Source organism: Centropristis striata, unplaced genomic scaffold, assembly GCF_030273125.1.
Source record: "Centropristis striata isolate RG_2023a ecotype Rhode Island unplaced genomic scaffold, C.striata_1.0 Scaffold_38, whole genome shotgun sequence".
Lineage (NCBI taxonomy): Eukaryota > Metazoa > Chordata > Actinopteri > Perciformes > Serranidae > Centropristis > Centropristis striata.
The window spans coordinates 4929-22802 of record NW_026739054.1 but is presented as its reverse complement, the minus strand read 5'-3'; the positions used below and the strand labels follow the sequence as shown (position 1 = coordinate 22802).

General features: G+C 40.6%; 2 protein-coding genes across 2 annotated transcripts; both read left to right on the top strand.

Annotated features, from left to right (window-relative positions):
* The first annotated feature begins 26 nt into the window (after positions 1–26).
* On the top strand, positions 27–8485 carry LOC131968018 (extracellular calcium-sensing receptor-like). Its single transcript, XM_059328765.1, has 8 exons — positions 27–85; positions 222–516; positions 614–903; positions 1234–1529; positions 2558–2763; positions 5059–5280; positions 7055–7178; positions 7269–8485. The coding sequence occupies exons 1-8, from the start codon at positions 27–29 to the stop codon at positions 8171–8173; spliced, it is 2397 nt and encodes a 798-aa protein (XP_059184748.1). The 3' UTR covers positions 8174–8485.
* A 350-nt stretch (positions 8486–8835) lies between these two features.
* Positions 8836–16929, top strand: LOC131968024 (extracellular calcium-sensing receptor-like). Its single transcript, XM_059328772.1, has 8 exons — positions 8836–8933; positions 9397–9691; positions 9786–10075; positions 10251–10546; positions 10909–11114; positions 11248–11469; positions 15328–15451; positions 15543–16929. The coding sequence occupies exons 1-8, from the start codon at positions 8875–8877 to the stop codon at positions 16445–16447; spliced, it is 2397 nt and encodes a 798-aa protein (XP_059184755.1). The 5' UTR covers positions 8836–8874; the 3' UTR covers positions 16448–16929.
* The last annotated feature ends 945 nt before the right edge of the window (positions 16930–17874 follow it).

Genomic DNA, 17874 nt, shown 5'->3' with positions numbered 1-17874 from the left:
GTGGTGTTTTCTCCCAACATATCAACATGCACACAGTTAAGCATAACTACACCTACATGCCTGAGCCACTAAGGTGCAAAGGGAGGTTAGTAAGAGGGAGAGTGTGGGATTAATTTTTTATGATGTGCTGACAATTTGGTTCACAGATGCAGTGCATTCATACGTTTTTGACAGTCAATATGAATTGCGCTTATGGAGTTGACATGAGTTTCTGTGTGCAGAATTAAACCCCGTGAACTGCGCTTCTCACGCGCAATGATCTTCGCCATCGAGGAGATTAACAACAGCACGGAGCTGCTGCCGGGCATCAGACTCGGTTATCAGATCTACGACTCGTGTGCCTCGGTGCCTGTGGTTGTGCATGTGGCATTCCAGCTTTCAAACGGCCTGGACCCGATGTTTTACACCGGCGACAACTGCTCACAGTCTGGTAAAGTGATGGGAGTTGTTGATGGGCCAGGGTCCACGTCATCCATCAGCATGTCGCGCATCCTCGGGCCTTTTAACATCCCTCAAGTGAATGTTTTTTAATTCAAAGCAAACTGCATGTTTAATATAAATTTGAGCTGATTGTTTTGTCCAGTTAAATAATTACACTATTGTTTTTCATTAGGTGAGCCACTTTGCCACTTGCGCATGCCTGTCTGATAAGCAGCAGTACCCGAGTTTTTTCAGAACAATCCCAAGTGACCAGTTCCAGGCTGACGCGCTGGCCAAGCTGGTCAAACACTTTGGCTGGACTTGGATAGGTGCTGTCCGGTCGGATTCAGATTATGGCAATAATGGCATTGCGTCTTTCCTGGCTGCAGCACGCAGAGAGGGGATCTGTGTGGAATACTCTGAAGCTTTTCATCGGACCAACCCACGTAGCAGGATCCAGAGAGTAGCTGACGTTATCCGCAGGTTTCTACATCACTGATTTTACTTTTTGCCCTGTGCTGACACTGACCTTCTGCACAAAGAACCGTAAAATGTGTTAAGATTTAATATTATTAATATATTATACTAATATTTCATGTTTATATCATATTATTTTAGAGACTTATGTTGTGTCTTTTACACTGTCACATGTATTTCTGTCATATTTGTTATTGGCATTCTTCTACAGTGAGGCCAAATACTGAACTATAATTTTCGATGCTATCTCTCACATGTATTTTTTTGTTTATGATCTCAATTTGATGTTTGTGCTGATATAATTTAATGTAAAATTAAAGTATAATGTCTCTCCAGGTCGACATCTATGGTTGTTGTGGCATTTACATCGAATGCAGAGATGAAGATTTTGCTAGAAGTGCTTTCTCAGGAGCCTTTTCCGCCTCGCCAGTGGATAGGCACTGAGGCCTGGGTAACAGACCCAGACATGCTGAGCTTCAGCTTCTGTGCTGGAGCTATTGGATTTGGCATTGAGCAATCAGTCATCCCAGGTCTGAGAGACTTCTTGCTGGACCTCTCTCCCTCTAAAGTGGCTGCCTCTCCACTGCTCACTGAGTTCTGGGAGGATGTATTCAACTGCAGGCTGAAAAAAAGTGAGAGAGTTGAATCTTATGATCTTACCCTTATTTTTTAGGTTTGTTGTTTTCTCTGCCTATCTGAGTGGAGCAGCTGTTGCTTTTAGACTAAATCCGAGTATTTGCATGAATCAGAAATCTGTTGTTATTGAACTGGCTAATGAGGAGACAATAAGGTTTATCTATTTCATCTCATTTGAAATTATGATCTTTCAGTTCAGGTTTTGGCATTCTGCTGTCCTGTTTAAGGTTTTGTATAAACTTTGCTACAGGGTTTTTTATGTCAACACTAAAGCCAAGAAAACACCCACACAATATAGAGACAGTCTCCAGGCCATTAAGCTAAATAGAGAAGAAAAAATGTAATTACAGCACATATCAGTTAAAGTATAAGCTTGTCTGCATGTAATTAAATATTATACCAACAGTAATTTCAGATCTTTTGCGTATTTTAAACACATAAAGATGGGTCTAGTAAGTATGTAAATTACAATTTTTTTTATAGTTGAAACATACAGTTTTTTAACATGCACATCAAATCAAATATCAAAAGTAGTTTATATATTCCTAAGGGAAAAAATCAGTTAGTCTGTTAGCTGTCAGAAAGACACATGAGACCACAGTAAAATTAATTTTATGTTTTTTTATTGTATAAAAAGTTTGTCCATTGAAATAGATTAAATTGCATTTCTAGTCTTAGCAACCCTATAATTCAGCACTCACCCACCGCAACGTGCTACCAAACATTTTGGGCTTCAGTATCTTGCTCAAGATTTTCAGCATCTACACTGCCAGTGTCAGGGATTGAAGTAATGGCCTTTCAATTAGTGAATGATGGTTAAAAAATAAGGCTTTTACAAATAGAAACAGCAACCACTGAAAAATAAATGAACTGCTGCAAAACTGTTTTTTGCTTTGAGAGTGCTTTTAATTGAAAATGCATGTTTTACATCTATATCATTGCAATATAGACGAGTTGCTGCAATAAGTTATAATTTTTAGGTTTGAAAAAAAAATCCCTTTTCTCTGTCTCTCTGTGATTTTAGGTGCAGTCACAAACGAGAGAGTGTGTGATGGAAGTGAAGACATAAAGACGCTCCAGAATCCGTACACTGACACATCTCAGCTCCGGATCACAAACATGGTATACAAGGCTGCTTATGCAATAGCACATGCAATTCATAATGCAGTGTGTCAGGAAAGAAAGTCTACAACTCACTGTCACAAATTCACCAGGATAGAGTCTGAAGAGGTCAGTGAAAAACAAATAGGTGACCACACCAATACACCGATGTCCTATTTAAACTTAAAATGTATAAATTCATGATATTGAAACAAATTATATTTTCATTATCTGCTGTGCCAATTTGCACCATCAGTGCAATGCAAATGTTTCATCTTTACCATTTTTCCAAGGTCGGAGCACTAACAGTGCGAGGACCCTGTTGAAATTGTTCTATTTATTATTATAATGTCAAATGAATCAAGTTTTTTGAGGGCTTTATCATTTTCCAAAACTCACCAAATTTGGAAAAATTTCAAGCCAGTCGAAAATGTACGTCTTTCATTGGTTTCAGAAATGGGTGTGGCAAAATGACCTAATAGCGCCCCCTAGAATTGAACCCCTGAAACAGGTTTGTCGTAGAGACACGAAATTTGGTACATATTTGTATCATGGGATTACGCACCAAAAAGTCTCAAGAATACCCAAAAACAAACAGGATTGTCAGCAATCTTGGATCGAAAATGGTGTTTTGTTGTTGACTTTTTTTGCCATTTCCACTCCGCATACTTTATCAAACTCCTCCTACAGATTTAATTCGACTTAAACTTCAGACTTAGTCAGTATCATCAGACGGCCTTTGGGATCAAAAGTTATTAAAAGCTTTACCAATTGTTACACTATGTGGGTGTGGCGTGGCGGCAAAATCTGATGTCTTGGCATAAAACACGAGATTGTTATAACTTTGCCATACTTTGTCCGATCTGGTCCAAACTTCTCCTGCTTCAGAAGAGTCCAGCCCTGAACTCTTCTATATAACAATATTTTATAAAGCCCAGCCCCTTATGGTCTAACCACGACCACTTTGCATACTTTTGCAAACGCCTCCAACAGATTTAACCTGATTGACTTCAAACTTGGTCAATACCATCATAAAGCCTTTGGGATCAAAATGTATTAAAAGCTTGACTGACCATCACGCTATGTGTCTTTTGGTTAGCCACTCCCCCTTTTCCATAACTAATGAACCGTTTGTCCGGTGGACTTGTATGAGGTGTCGGTGTACTCAGCAGAGAGTCCCTGTTTAACGGGTCATTGATTTCGTAAAAAACGCAAAAAAAACTGTGAAAGAATCACAGAGCTCAGAAACACCTCAATTTGGGGCTGTGCCAATTCGCTATACTTTAACACAGAAGTTTAAGCGTATTTTGAGACTTGGGACTTCATTGGGTCACAGTTTGATTGCTCTCACGATAGTCATGAAATCGCAGTTTATGTTTGATGCTTTTTTCAGCGCGTTTCAGAGTTTATAATGGGTGTGTATTCGGCGGAATGCTCAGAGCTAGAGTGGATGACATCACAGCTAGAGTGGAGAGAGGCTGGGACTTTTTTCTGATATTTTTCTCTGAAAAACATGTTATCAAATCAGATTAGGGCAAATTGTAGAGAATCTTGTGCTTGTCACAAACATCCTACACTGAAATCAATAAGACTTACAGATTTGGCTCAGTGAGCCTGATTGTGACAGCAATTCCAACTAAATGTTCCATGAAACTTATGTAAACAGAAAAATCCCAATTTCTAAACTGTGATTTTGCTCACATTTTCTTTCATACAAATAAGAAACCTACATCAACGGATTCAGAAGACAATTTTCTTTCTGATGATGCTAATATTTTGTTGCTAGGACTCATGTTTTGTTTTTTTTTAAATAAAGAGTAGTTTGAGGGATTGATGAGACATTGTGTGCCTCTCCCCTTTCCACTTTTATAATGATGACGTAAACACCAACGCAACCAGCAAAGTCATGACGAGACAGGCCTTCAAAATAAAAGCCCACAATGGTATCTGTATGTTAACAGGAATCTTGGACCATTTTTTTTTTTTTTTGTTCATAACAAGGCGACAAATACTCAAAACAATAACTCGTTTGTGCAAAGCAACGACTAGTTTAGTACAATAAAATCCTGATAGGTAACTGTCTTAAAAGGAAACCCAGGAATATGAATAATTGTTAAAAAGCGAAGATCTGTTGTTTTAACAGCAACAGGTATTCATTGTGAAGCAATAATCTGTTGTGCATGAAGCAAGGAGTATTAAAGTAATCAGTAGTCGTTGTGAAGCAACAAGTGAATTAGTAGAATAAAAGCTTGAGAGGTAACTGTGTCTAAACAGGAAATCCAGCAGTACGAGTATTCGTTGCAAAGTAAAGTAATTATATCTTTATAAGAAGTTAACAAAGTGGCTGTATTGTAAAAGCACATTCTCAACCTTTCAGCTTACATTTTTTCGTTTATTTTCTCTTACTTTATTTTATCCTCACAGGTTCTTATGCAGTTAAAGAAAGTAAATTTTTCTCGAAATGGTTATGATGTGTTATTTGATGGCAACGGGGATCCTGTGGCTACATATGAGCTGGTTAACTGGCAAAAAACTAAGAGTGGCAATGTGGAGATGGTGACAGTGGGACACTATGATGCATCACTGCCGGTTGGCCAGGAGTTCCGTATCAACAGGAACCTCACCTGGGTGGAGGGCAGCACACGAGTAAGGAGCCCAAAAGTTCGAGTTTAACATATTTAAGTATAAAATCTGAAAGTCTTACATGGTATGAATTGTTTTTGGTCCAATTCTACAATGTCATTTGGCAGACGCTTATATCCAAACCGACGTACAAATGAGAGGTAATACACCACAAGCAAAGATGAAGTCAAGAAGCATAGCAAGAGTAAGTCCCGTGGGTTAAGTTTGAGTCCATTAGGACCTAAGTGTTTTTAGGTTGCGCAAGCAGTCAGTGCGATACTTAATGTGTCATTTGTGTCGATCAAGTGTGAAGGTGTCAGTAAAGAGTTGGGTCTTCAGTCTCTTCTTAAAAATTGATAAGGACTCAGCAGATCGGATGGAGTTTGGAAGGTCCTTCCACCACCGGGGAACTACAGAGGAGAAGAGTCTGGTTTGAGATGTAGAGCCCTGCAGCGGCGGAGGAGCCAGACGTCTTTCACCACGAAGAGCACAGTGGGCGGGAGGGTATGTGGACCAGAACAAAGGAGGTCAGATATGCAAGGGATGTGCCAAGTTGCTATTTTGTATGCAAGAGACAGGGCTTTGAATTTGATGTAGGCTGCGACTGGGAGCCAGTGCAGAAAGATGAGTAGCGGAGTGACATGTGCTCTCTTGGGCTGGTTGAAGACCAGATGCGTCGCTGCGTTCTGGATCATCTGCAGAGGCTTGGTGGTGCATGCAGGGAGTCCTGCAAGTAGAGAGTTGCAGTAGCCCAAGTGTGATGTCCCGAGGGCCTGAACCAGGAGTTGTGTTGTTTGCTTGGTCAGGTAGGGTCTGAATTTCCTGATGTTGTATAAGGCGAACCCACACAGTCTTGCAATTGAGGACACATGAACCTTGAAGGTCAGTTGGTCATCAGTCATGACATCCATGTTGATGTGTCCGCAAGGTGAGCAGAGGTAAGAGTTCAGAATGTGGGTTTGTTTGCTGGGAAGGGAAGGAACAGCTGGGTATCATTACAAAAACAATGGGATGAGAATCCATGATTGCGAATGATTGCACCAAGTGAGGTGGTGTAAATTGAGAAAAGAAGGGGGCCTAGCACTGATCCTTGAGGCACCCCAGTGGAAAGATTTTGTAGTTTGGATACTTCTCCCTTCCATAATACTTTTAAAGATCTCCCTGCAAGGTAGGGTGTGAACCATCAGAGGGCAGAACCTGATATACCAAGTTTTGTAAGTGTAGAGAGGAGGATTTGGTGGTTAACAGTGTCGATGGCTGCATAGAGGTCCAGCAGCCATAGGGCTGATGGTTGGCCAGCTGCTCTAGTCAATCCATGTTCCTCATGCCTATACCTGCTGTAAAAAGATTAATAACAAAGTTACAGCATTCTTGCATAATACTACCCCTTCATCTTATCCAAAAATGTTCCCTTGAATGAAGATTGTTGGCGACTTGGGCAAAATTTGATTGGGGTAATTTAAAGAATTCATGCCGATGATCAGCTAATTTTGAAAAAACATGATGAGTGTGTGAGAGATTACACTAATCTTCATTCATAAGAAAACACCTCACCTGAAAGAAAATGACCAATCAGAGCCAAGTGGACTCAAACGTAGCAGTAAATCATGTTAATGGCTGCTTGTGATCTGCAGTCAAACTAGGAAGCACTTTTCCAAGATTCTGTTTGTTGACTTTGTTCAAGAGAAGCTTTCACTCCACTTTAAATTCTGGCTTTTTTAATCTACTTTAGCTTTTTAACCTCAGAGCTGTGTAGAACATCTGAATATATGATATTTTGTTTGTTTCTTTGTGCCAGGTACCTGTGTCAGTGTGCTCTGACAGCTGTCCTCCAGGAACTCGTAAAGTGCTGCAGAAAGGAAAACCCATCTGCTGTTATGATTGTTTACCATGTCCTGAGGGAGAGATTAGCAATGCTACAGGTATTTTTATTTTCTCCAAATATATATTGACTGTACAACATACAGTACTTTACAGTATGTCTCCTAAAAGCCCCTTTGCTTTATATTCAGATTCCTCTGATTGTTTCCCATGCCTCAAGGAGTTCTGGCCTAATGCAGAGAGGGACACGTGTCTCCCCAAGCCTGTAGAGTTTCTTTCCTTCAACGAGGTCCTAGGAATCATCCTGGCTGCATTCTCAGTTGGTGGTGCCTGTCTTGCCATGATAACAGCGGCTGTGTTCTATTGTCACAGGACATCCCCGATTGTCAGGGCCAACAACTCTGAGCTGAGCTTCCTGCTGCTCTTCTCTCTGACTCTGTGTTTCTTATGTTCATTAACTTTCATTGGAGCGCCCTCTGAGTGGTCCTGCATGCTGCGCCACACAGCATTTGGGATCACCTTTGTCCTCTGTATGTCTTGTGTTCTTGGAAAAACAATAGTAGTGTTAATGGCCTTCAGAGCTACACTCCCAGGAAGCAATGTGATGAAATGGTTTGGGCCTACACAGCAAAGAATGACTGTAGTGTCTTTCACGTTCATTCAAGTTATAATATGTACTATTTGGTTGGTTCTTAATCCTCCGTTCCCAATGAAAAACCTCACAACATACAAGGAGAGAATCATCCTGGAGTGTGCATTAGGCTCAGCTGTTGGGTTCTGGGCTGTGCTCGGGTACATCGGCCTGCTGGCTGTCTTTTGCTTTGTGTTAGCTGTCCTGGCTCGGAAACTACCTGATAATTTTAATGAAGCCAAGCTGATCACCTTCAGCATGCTGATATTCTGTGCAGTGTGGATCACCTTTATCCCTGCATATGTCAGCTCTCCAGGGAAATTCACTGTGGCTGTGGAGATATTTGCCATTCTGGCCTCCAGTTTTGGACTAATATTGTGTATATTTGCTCCAAAGTGTTTCATCATATTGTTTAAGCCAGAGAAGAACACCAAGAAGCATTTAATGAACAAAAATCAATCCTGAGAAATATGAGGTTTGGAGAAAGGTGGCAACATATACTATAGAGGTTGTACACATTCAGCTTCACCTTGTTGATTCAATTATTTACAAATCACGTTACATTAAATTTGTATGTTAATATGAGTGGCATTTTATGCATGTCTTTTTAATGTATTGTTGTTTTATTTCAAATATTATTTGAAGATATATCGTTGCCTGAAAATATAAAATAAAGTCACAACAAAAATGCATCGGAATGAGTTCTGTCTTGACACCAAATTTTATTTTTGTGTTTACATTGATAACTTTACATGAGAAGAACAGAGATGTGGTCTCCTAATGAATAATATATTATAAATATAACCCATTAAAAATACTTCATCAGGGGCACTGGGTAAGAGTATCTTCTCTCATATGTACAGTAAACTGACGTACAGTAGAAGGAGGGAAGCTTTTCTATGAAAATCTATATAAACTGGTGAAAACATGCAATATGATCACATGCAGACAGTTGAGGGATGGAGCTCTCTGCTCTCTCTATTAGCCTGATCCTGTCTCTGGGTCTGTGTGAGCTGAACTCAGCTCTTGCTTTAAATGTTTCTGGTGCTAGGGTCAACTCTGAGGCTACATATGAGAAATGTAAGCTCCAGGGTACCACTCGTCAACCAGCATTCTCAGTGGATGGTGACTACATTATTGGGGGTGTTTTTGCCATACACCACTACATGCAGGTAGTGGAGCAAAACTACACTTACATGCCTGAGCCACTAAGGTGCACGGGGAGGTTAGTAAGACGGACAAGTGGGAGTTAATAGGATGTCAAAATGTGAGGGGATAGAAATGCTTTGATTTTTTTTTGCATTATGTGCAATTGTGTTCCTCAGCTTTTTGTGTTGTAATGAAACCTTTTAATCCAAACCCTTTTTTTCTTCTGTTTTTGGATGGTATTATAATAATAAAAATAGTAAATAATAGGAGGCTATTTTAAAAATAAAAGTTTGTCGTTGCATTTTTTAATGAAAATATGGATGTCTTTAACAAGTGATAAATCTTTACTAGGATAAAAAAACAATCATTATTAATCACCCTCTTTGTAGATTTTTGGTTTTCAGGCAACTGATGTAAGCCCTTTTTTCATTTCATAGATGCAATTCAGCTATCACTTACTGTCCATAACAATGTATTGCAATTATTTTATTTATTTTTTTAAAGTCCTCATGAAGTTTAACATTAGTGTCTGTTTGCAGTGTTGTGTCCCGTGAGCTGCGCTTCTCACGCGCAATGATCTTCGCCATCGAGGAGATTAACAACAGCACGGAGCTGCTGCCGGGCATCAGACTCGGTTATCAGATCTACGACTCGTGTGCCTCGGTGCCCGTGGCGGTGCATGTGGCATTCCAGCTTTCAAACGGCCTGGACCCGGTGTTTTACACCGGCGACAACTGCTCACAGTCTGGTATGGTGATGGCAGTTGTTGGTGAGTCTGGGTCCACGCCATCCATCAGCATGTCGCGCATCATTGGGCCTTTTAACATCCCTCAAGTAAATGTTTGAATTTCTAGCAAATTGAGTGTTTAATATTAACGTGTGCTGATTGTTTTGTCCCGTTAAATAATTGCACCGTTGTTTTCGTTAGGTGAGTCACTTTGCCACTTGTGCATGCCTGTCTGATAAGGAGCAGTATCCGAGTTTCTTCAGAACAATCCCAAGTGACCAGTTCCAGGCTGACGCGCTGGCCAAGCTGGTCAAACACTTTGGCTGGACTTGGATAGGTGCTGTCCGGTCGGATTCAGATTATGGCAATAATGGCATGGCGTCTTTCCTGGCCGCAGCACGCAGAGAGGGTATCTGTGTGGAATACTCTGAAGCTTTCTATCGGACCAACCCACGTAGCAGGATCCAGAGAGTAGCTGACGTTATCCGCAGGTTTCTACATCACTGATTGTACTTTTTCACTGTGCTTAACTACGGCACACAAAACATTAAAAATGCAGTTGGCCTACAATATCAAATTAATTTTGTTCTGTAATACCAGTGGCATTGGAAATTAATCTTGAGATCAAATATTGTTGGTATAATATAAAATGCACAATATCTCCAGGTCGACAGCTATGGTTGTTGTGGCATTTACATCCCCTGGAGAGATGAGGATTTTGCTAGAGGAGCTTTCTCTTGAGCCATCTCCACCTCGCCAGTGGATAGGCAGTGAGGCCTGGGTAACAGACCCAGACATGCTGAGGTTCAGCTTCTGTGCTGGAGCTATTGGATTTGGCATTGAGCAATCAGTCATCCCAGGTCTGAGAGACTTCCTCCTGGACCTCTCTCCCTCTAAAGTGGCTGCCTCTCCACTGCTCACTGAGTTCTGGGAGGATGTATTCAACTGCAGGCTGAGAAAAAGTGAGAGAGTTGAAAGTTAAGTTTGGGTCCTTGTGTGTTGGGTCCTTCAGTTTTGTTGTTTTTCCCTTGTCTATCTGAGTGAAGCAGCAATTGCTGTTAGACTAAATCCCAGATTTAGCATGAATAGGAAAGCTGTTGTTATTGAACTTAGTTATGAGGTAGCAATAAGGTGCATCTCTTATTAAGTGAGAAAGATAAAATTTTACAAATAGCACTGATACAAACTGAAACATCAGCTTAGAGCAATTTAGATGTCTGAGTTTCTACAAGTCATGTTATCCAGGTTAAAAAAGAGCAATATAAACATAGGGGGAAAAATGAATGTTGATAAAACCTCACCTTTCTAAATCTGTGTGTTTTAGGTGCAGCTTCAAATGAGAGTGTGTGTGATGGAACTGAAGACATCGAGACCATAAAGACTCCTTACACTGACACATCTCAGCTCCGGATCACTAACATGGTATACAAGGCTGTTTATGCAACAGCACATGCCATTCATAATGCAGTGTGTCAGGAAAGAAAGTCTACAACTCAGTGTGACAAATTCACCAGGATAGAGTCTGAAGAGGTCAGTTGAAACCACTAGGTGAACAAATCAATGCCCTTATTTTAGTAATAATATACATTTTTTTATGGAATTAAATTGTTATCATTTTAAATATGTTTTATTTACATATAAATTATTTACTTCATCCTCACAGGTACTTATTCAGTTCAAGAAAGTACATTTTTCGCAAAATGGTTATGATGTGTCATTTGATGCCAACGGGGATCCTGTGGCCACATATGAGCTGGTGAACTGGCAAAAAACTGAGAGTGGCAACATCGAGTTGGTGACAGTGGGAAACTACGATGCATCACTGCCGGTGGGCAGAGAGTTCCGTATCAACAGGAACCTCACCTGGGTGGAGGGCAGCACACAAGTAAGGAGCCCAAAAGCTCTAGTTTAACTTATTTAAATTTAAAATTTGACAGTCTTACATGCTATGAAGTGTTTTGGTTTGAGATAAGATTAATTCCAAGTAGAAGCATTTTTGAAAAGACCCCTAATAGTGGAGCGGCTAAGTGATATAATCTTTCAGTTTATGATACAAGCGTGAAAATTGGCATGAACACTCTCCATGGGTCACTTGACAAGAAAATTGTCCGAGACATTTAAAATTTTAAGATGGCGGCCATTTTTCAAGATGGCCGACACCTAAGTGGAGCAGTTAAGTGATATAATGGTTTATTTGGTGATACAAGCATACAAATTGGCATGAGCAGTCTCTGTTGGTCACTTGACAATAACCCACCCACAGTTACTTGAAATTTCAAGATGGCGGCCATTTTTCAAGATGGCGGACACCTTAGTGGAGCAATTGAATGATATAATGGTTTATTTGGTGATACAAGCATAAAAATTGGCATGAGCAGTCTCCATGGGTCACTTAACAAGAAAATTGTCCAAGACATTTGAAATTGTAAGATGGCGGCCATTTTTCAAGATGGCCGACACCTTAGTGGCGCAATTAAATTATATAATGGTTTATTTGGTGATACAAGCATAAAAATTGGCATGAGCAGTATCTGTGGGTCACTTCACAATAACCCACCCACAGTTACTTGAAATTCTAAGATGGCGGCCATTTTTCAAGATGGCCGACACATTAGTGGAGCAATTGAATGATATAATGGTTTATTTGGTGATACAAGCATAAAAATTGGCATGAGCAGTATCTGTAGGTCACTTGACAATAAGCAACGCACAGTTACTTGAAATTCCAAGATAGCGGCCATTTTTCAAGATGGCCGACACCTTAGTGGAGCAGTTAAGTGATACAATGGTTTATTGGGTGACATACCAAAAAAACTGGCATGAGCAGTATCTGTCGGTCACTTGACAATAAGCCAGCCACAGCTACTTGAAATTTCAAGGCGGCAATTTTTTTTTCAGGATGTGGCCACGTGGACCTTTAAATTATGAATTTTCTCATAGAAATGTATTGGGTTCCTCAAGAGAGGTTGTTTGACTGTGCTTTGACTCCTTGCCCACGACCTGTCCAGTTTGGTAAAACCTGACAGGAGATCCCTCCCACCGGCGTAGCTCTCTGGGTTCACCGAGGTACACAGGCTCCCTTACCATGAGGGCTTTTTTAAATAGTTTTTTAAATTACTTTTTTGTATTACTAACCATTACTACTGCCATTAAACATGCCAAATAAATACTAAGGGATTGGGAAACACAGTTGTGGTGCTGAACGGACAGTGCTCCAAAATAATAATTGAGCAATGGTTAATACTGAATGGCAATAATGACAGATCCAGAGGCAACAGCAGCTCTGGCTGACGTGGAACCATGACAAACAGTATCTGAAACTATACTAGGGAACTAAACTGAAAATGTGAAAGCAATGTTACAAAGTAAAAACTGAACATGTCACAGTAATAGGCTGGTGACAAAATAGAACATAATTTGCCGATGTGGCGAGGGGAAGCCGAGCCATAGGCCTACTCTTTAAAACACAAAGGACAACAAGGAATAACACTGGCAAAAGAAACAAGCAAATAAGTTCTAGCAGGGGCAACTGAGTCCATATCTGTAGCACTTTCACTTTCCAGTACAAGCCTTGGTGCACCCACATTTTGTCAACTCCCAACAACTCTCCGCAATAGGTGGAAGTGGAGTCCAGACGACTTTCCTCTCCTTGTCCCGTTTAACCCATCCCCAGTCGGACGGGCTCAGCATTTGTGGGTGTCTCTTCAATGCCTGTCCCCACACATATCCAGCCTCATAAGAAGCCTGAGATCTTCTTGACCTCTTGACATGGATATCTTTGGTATTTTTAGTGTCTTTAGCAGCAGTAGATGCCTTTTTTTGTGCCCTTTCCAGCTGTGTGTTGTTGAACATAAGTTTACAGCTTGAATAATATTTTGCTCTGTTTCTTGTCAATGTGCTTTCTATGCCATCACCTTCATCTAGTCGGGTTGGACTACGTAAGATAGGCAGAGCATTTATTTTATGAAATAATGGAACATTTCTTGCAATGGTATCATAACCAGTATGATCTTGGTGTCCTGCTGTTTGTTTTCTCAACTGTTATAATGGCTTCTGCAATGTCTGCAGCAAATTCAAAGGCAGAGGCCGAGGGTTTAGCCTTTTACCACCTTTTAATAAGCACTTTGATGTATGGGATACAACTAAGTTCATGCCTTAACCCTACACTTAGTCCAATCGTTCATCCAATGCCATTTTTACCCTGTACGATCTGTACACCACCCGGTTAACTAAAACTACTCAGAGATTTGTCGTCTCTTCTTTGACTAACTTTACAATTGGCTGACATTGAACCCCACTCTGAGTTTAACAGCAGTCATATATCACCAGTGTGCCCTGGTAGTGCAGATACTCACTCTTGTCTAATCTGTCCATGATCAACAAATCAACACAACTGTATTATGATGTGTTAAAACTTGTTTTGAGGATCCAGGGGGCGGCCATCTTGAAAATAGAAATTTCAAGTGGCTGGGAGTGTTTTTTTGTCAACCCAAGTAACTGTGGGTGGCTTATTGTCAAGTGACCCATGGAGACTGCTTATGCCAATTTTTATGCTTGTATCACCAAATAAACCATTATATAATTTAATTGCTCCACTAAGGTGTCGGCCATCTTGAAAAATGGCCGCCATCTTGGAATTTCAAGTAACTGTGGTTGGGTTATTGTCAAGTGACCCACAGATACTGGTCATGCCAATTTGTATGCTTGTAAACCATTATATAATTCAATTGCTCCACTAAGGTGTCGGCTATCTTGAAAAATGGCCGCCATCTTGGAATTTCAAGTAACTGTGGGTGGGTTATTGTCAAGTGACCAGCAGAGACTGCTCATGCCAATGTGTATGCTTGTATCACCAAATATACCATTATATCACTTAACTGCTCCACTAAGGTGTTGGCCATCTTGAAAAATGGCCGCCATCTTGGAAATTCAAATAACTGTCGGTGGGTCATTGTCAAGTGACCAACAGAGACTGCTCATGCCAATTTGTATGCTTGTATCACCAAATAAACCATTATATCACTTAACTGCTCCACTTAGGTGTCGGCCATCTTGAAAAATGGCCGCCATCTTAAAATTTCAAATGTCTCGGACAATTTTCTTGTTAAGTTACCCATGGAGAGTGTTCATGCCAATTTTCACGCTTGTATCATAAACTGAAAGATTCTGGCAAAAATGAGCACTTAGCCGCTCCACTACAAATCTTTTTACAAAAAAACTGTTCCCTTGCTGAGCTGTAGTAGTGGTATAGTCACCGAAAATGAGAAATGTGTACTTTGACTTGATTTTTGGAGATTCTGGCAAAATATGGTTGATTTAACTTAAAGACTGTGCGCCAATCAGCTGATTCAGAAGAAGACTTAGGAGTGGGTATAAGATAACTATGAATGAATGAGGCATAAAGTTAGGTATTTCAGACCAAACGTATGCTCAGCTTCATTTGTAACGATCCACCTCACCGACATGAAAAAACAAAAAACAAAAAAAAACAGAGCAGAGTGGACTTGAAAGCAGCTGTCAATCATGGCAATGGCTGCTTGTGAACTGTGATCAAACTGTCGAACTAGGAAGCACTTATCCAGGACTCTGTTTGTTGACTTTGTGTTGAGGGAAGAGCTGCAAGGGAAGCTTTCACTCTACTTCAAATTCCGACATTTTTACTTACTTTAACTTTTAACCTCAAAGCTTTGTAAGTAACACATCTGAATATGTGATATTTTGTTTGTTTGTATCTTTGTGCCAGGTACCTGTGTCAGTGTGCTCTGACAGCTGTCCTCCGGGAACTCGTAAAGTGCTGCAGAAAGGAAAACCCATCTGCTGTTATGATTGTTTACCATGTCCTGAGGGAGAGATTAGCAATGTTACAGGTATTTTTATTTTCTCCAAATATTGACTGTACAACATACACAGTATTTTACAGTATGTTTCCTAAAAGGGCTCTTTGGTTATTGTTTTCAGATTCCCCTGATTGTTTCCTGTGTCTCAAGGAGTTCTGGCCTAATGCAGAGAGGGACACGTGTCTCCCCAAGCCTGTAGAGTTTCTTTCCTTCAACGAGGTCCTAGGAATCATCCTGGCTGCATTCTCAGTTGGTGGTGCCTGTCTTGCCATTATAACAGCGGCTGTGTTCTATCGTCACAGGACATCCCCGATTGTCAGGGCCAACAATTCTGAGCTGAGCTTCCTGCTGCTCTTCTCTCTGACTCTGTGTTTCTTATGTTCATTAACTTTCATTGGAGTGCCCTCTGAGTGGTCCTGCATGCTGCGCCACACAGCATTTGGGATCACCTTTGTCCTCTGTATGTCTTGTGTTCTTGGAAAAACAATAGTAGTGTTAATGGCCTTCAGAGCTACACTCCCAGGAAGCAATGTGATGAAATGGTTTGGGCCTACACAGCAAAGAATGACTGTAGTGTCTTTCACGTTCATTCAAGTTATAATATGTACTATTTGGTTGGTTCTTAATCCTCCGTTCCCAATGAAAAACCTCACAACATACAAGGAGAGAATCATCCTGGAGTGTGCATTAGGCTCAGCTGTTGGGTTCTGGGCTGTGCTCGGGTACATCGGCCTGCTGGCTGTCTTTTGCTTTGTGTTAGCTGTCCTGGCTCGGAAACTACCTGATAATTTTAATGAAGCCAAGCTGATCACCTTCAGCATGCTGATATTCTGTGCAGTGTGGATCACCTTTATCCCTGCATACGTCAGCTCTCCAGGGAAATTCACTGTGGCTGTGGAGATATTTGCCATTCTGGCCTCCAGTTTTGGACTAATATTGTGTATATTTGCTCCAAAGTGTTTCATCATATTGTTTAAGCCAGAGAAGAACACCAAGAAGCATTTAATGAGCAAAGATCAATCCTGAGATATATGTCGTTTAGAAAAAGAAAAAGGAGAAATTTGCCTGCATTGAAATGGATTTCCCAACTGTTTTGATGGTAAATGTAGATGACGGAACCAATAAACAACTCAGTGTGTGCTACATTTACAGAAAATCTGAGTTACCATGCTACAGAATGTGTTGCTCTTATTATTGCTGTCTCTGTGAGCAGGAGAACTCAGCCTTTTCAATAAATTGGACACTGAGTATTGCTTGACTGACCTACATTTACCATCAACACTAATTGGACAACATAAATGAACAAATTTTCCCATAGCATACAGTATAATGCTTATGATGTGCAAATTCAACTCAGTCTTCACCCTTAAATATTGACATGAATTTTAATGCCATTTTGTGAATGTTCTTTGAACATGTTATGAACTTATTTAACAAATATTATTTTTTGATGAGCTAAATGAGAAAATAAACAAGGTCAAAATAGAGAAAAAAGGCTTGGTTCTGTGTTCTGTCTTGATGCTGTCATAAAATCTTCATAAAAGCTTTTTTCAAAAATATTTCCATGTTCACATTATGTAGGATGGGACTGAACCACACAAACAAGATATTAAAGGTGCATTATTCAGACTTAACTGCTGTATGAACTAAAAAGAAACAACATAGGGTATAACGGTTGCATAAAATTAGAAAGATATTTTGTGTTTACAATGATAACTTTGAGAAAAGACACATGGACACTAGGTGAAGATAATATTATACGGCCCATAGAAATAATTCTCTTTGGTGTACAGTAGGCTGACGTACAGTGGAAGGAGGGACGGTTTGTCTGAAAAATCTATAAACCAGTGATAACACACATGCAGTATTCCCACACAGACAGTTGAGGGATGGAGATCACTGCTCTCTCTATTAGCCTGATCCTGTCTCTGGGTCTGTGTGAGCTGAACTCAGCTCTTGCCTTGAATGTTTCTAGTGCTAGGGTCAGCTCTGAGGCTGAATCTGCAAAATGTAAGCTTCAGGGTACCACTCGTCTACCTGTCTTTTCTGTGGATGGTGACTATGTTATTGGTGGTGTTTTCTCCCAACATGTCAACATGCACACAGTTAAGCATAACTACACCTACATGCCTGAGCCACTAAGGTGCAAAGGGAGGTTAGTAAGAGGGAGAGTGTGGGATTAATTTTTTATGATGTGCTGACAATTTGGTTCACAGATGCAGTGCATTCATACGTTTTTGACAGTCAATATGAATTGCGCTTATGGAGTTGACATGAGTTTCTGTGTGCAGAATTAAACCCCGTGAACTGCGCTTCTCACGCGCAATGATCTTCGCCATCGAGGAGATTAACAACAGCACGGAGCTGCTGCCGGGCATCAGACTCGGTTATCAGATCTACGACTCGTGTGCCTCGGTGCCTGTGGTTGTGCATGTGGCATTCCAGCTTTCAAA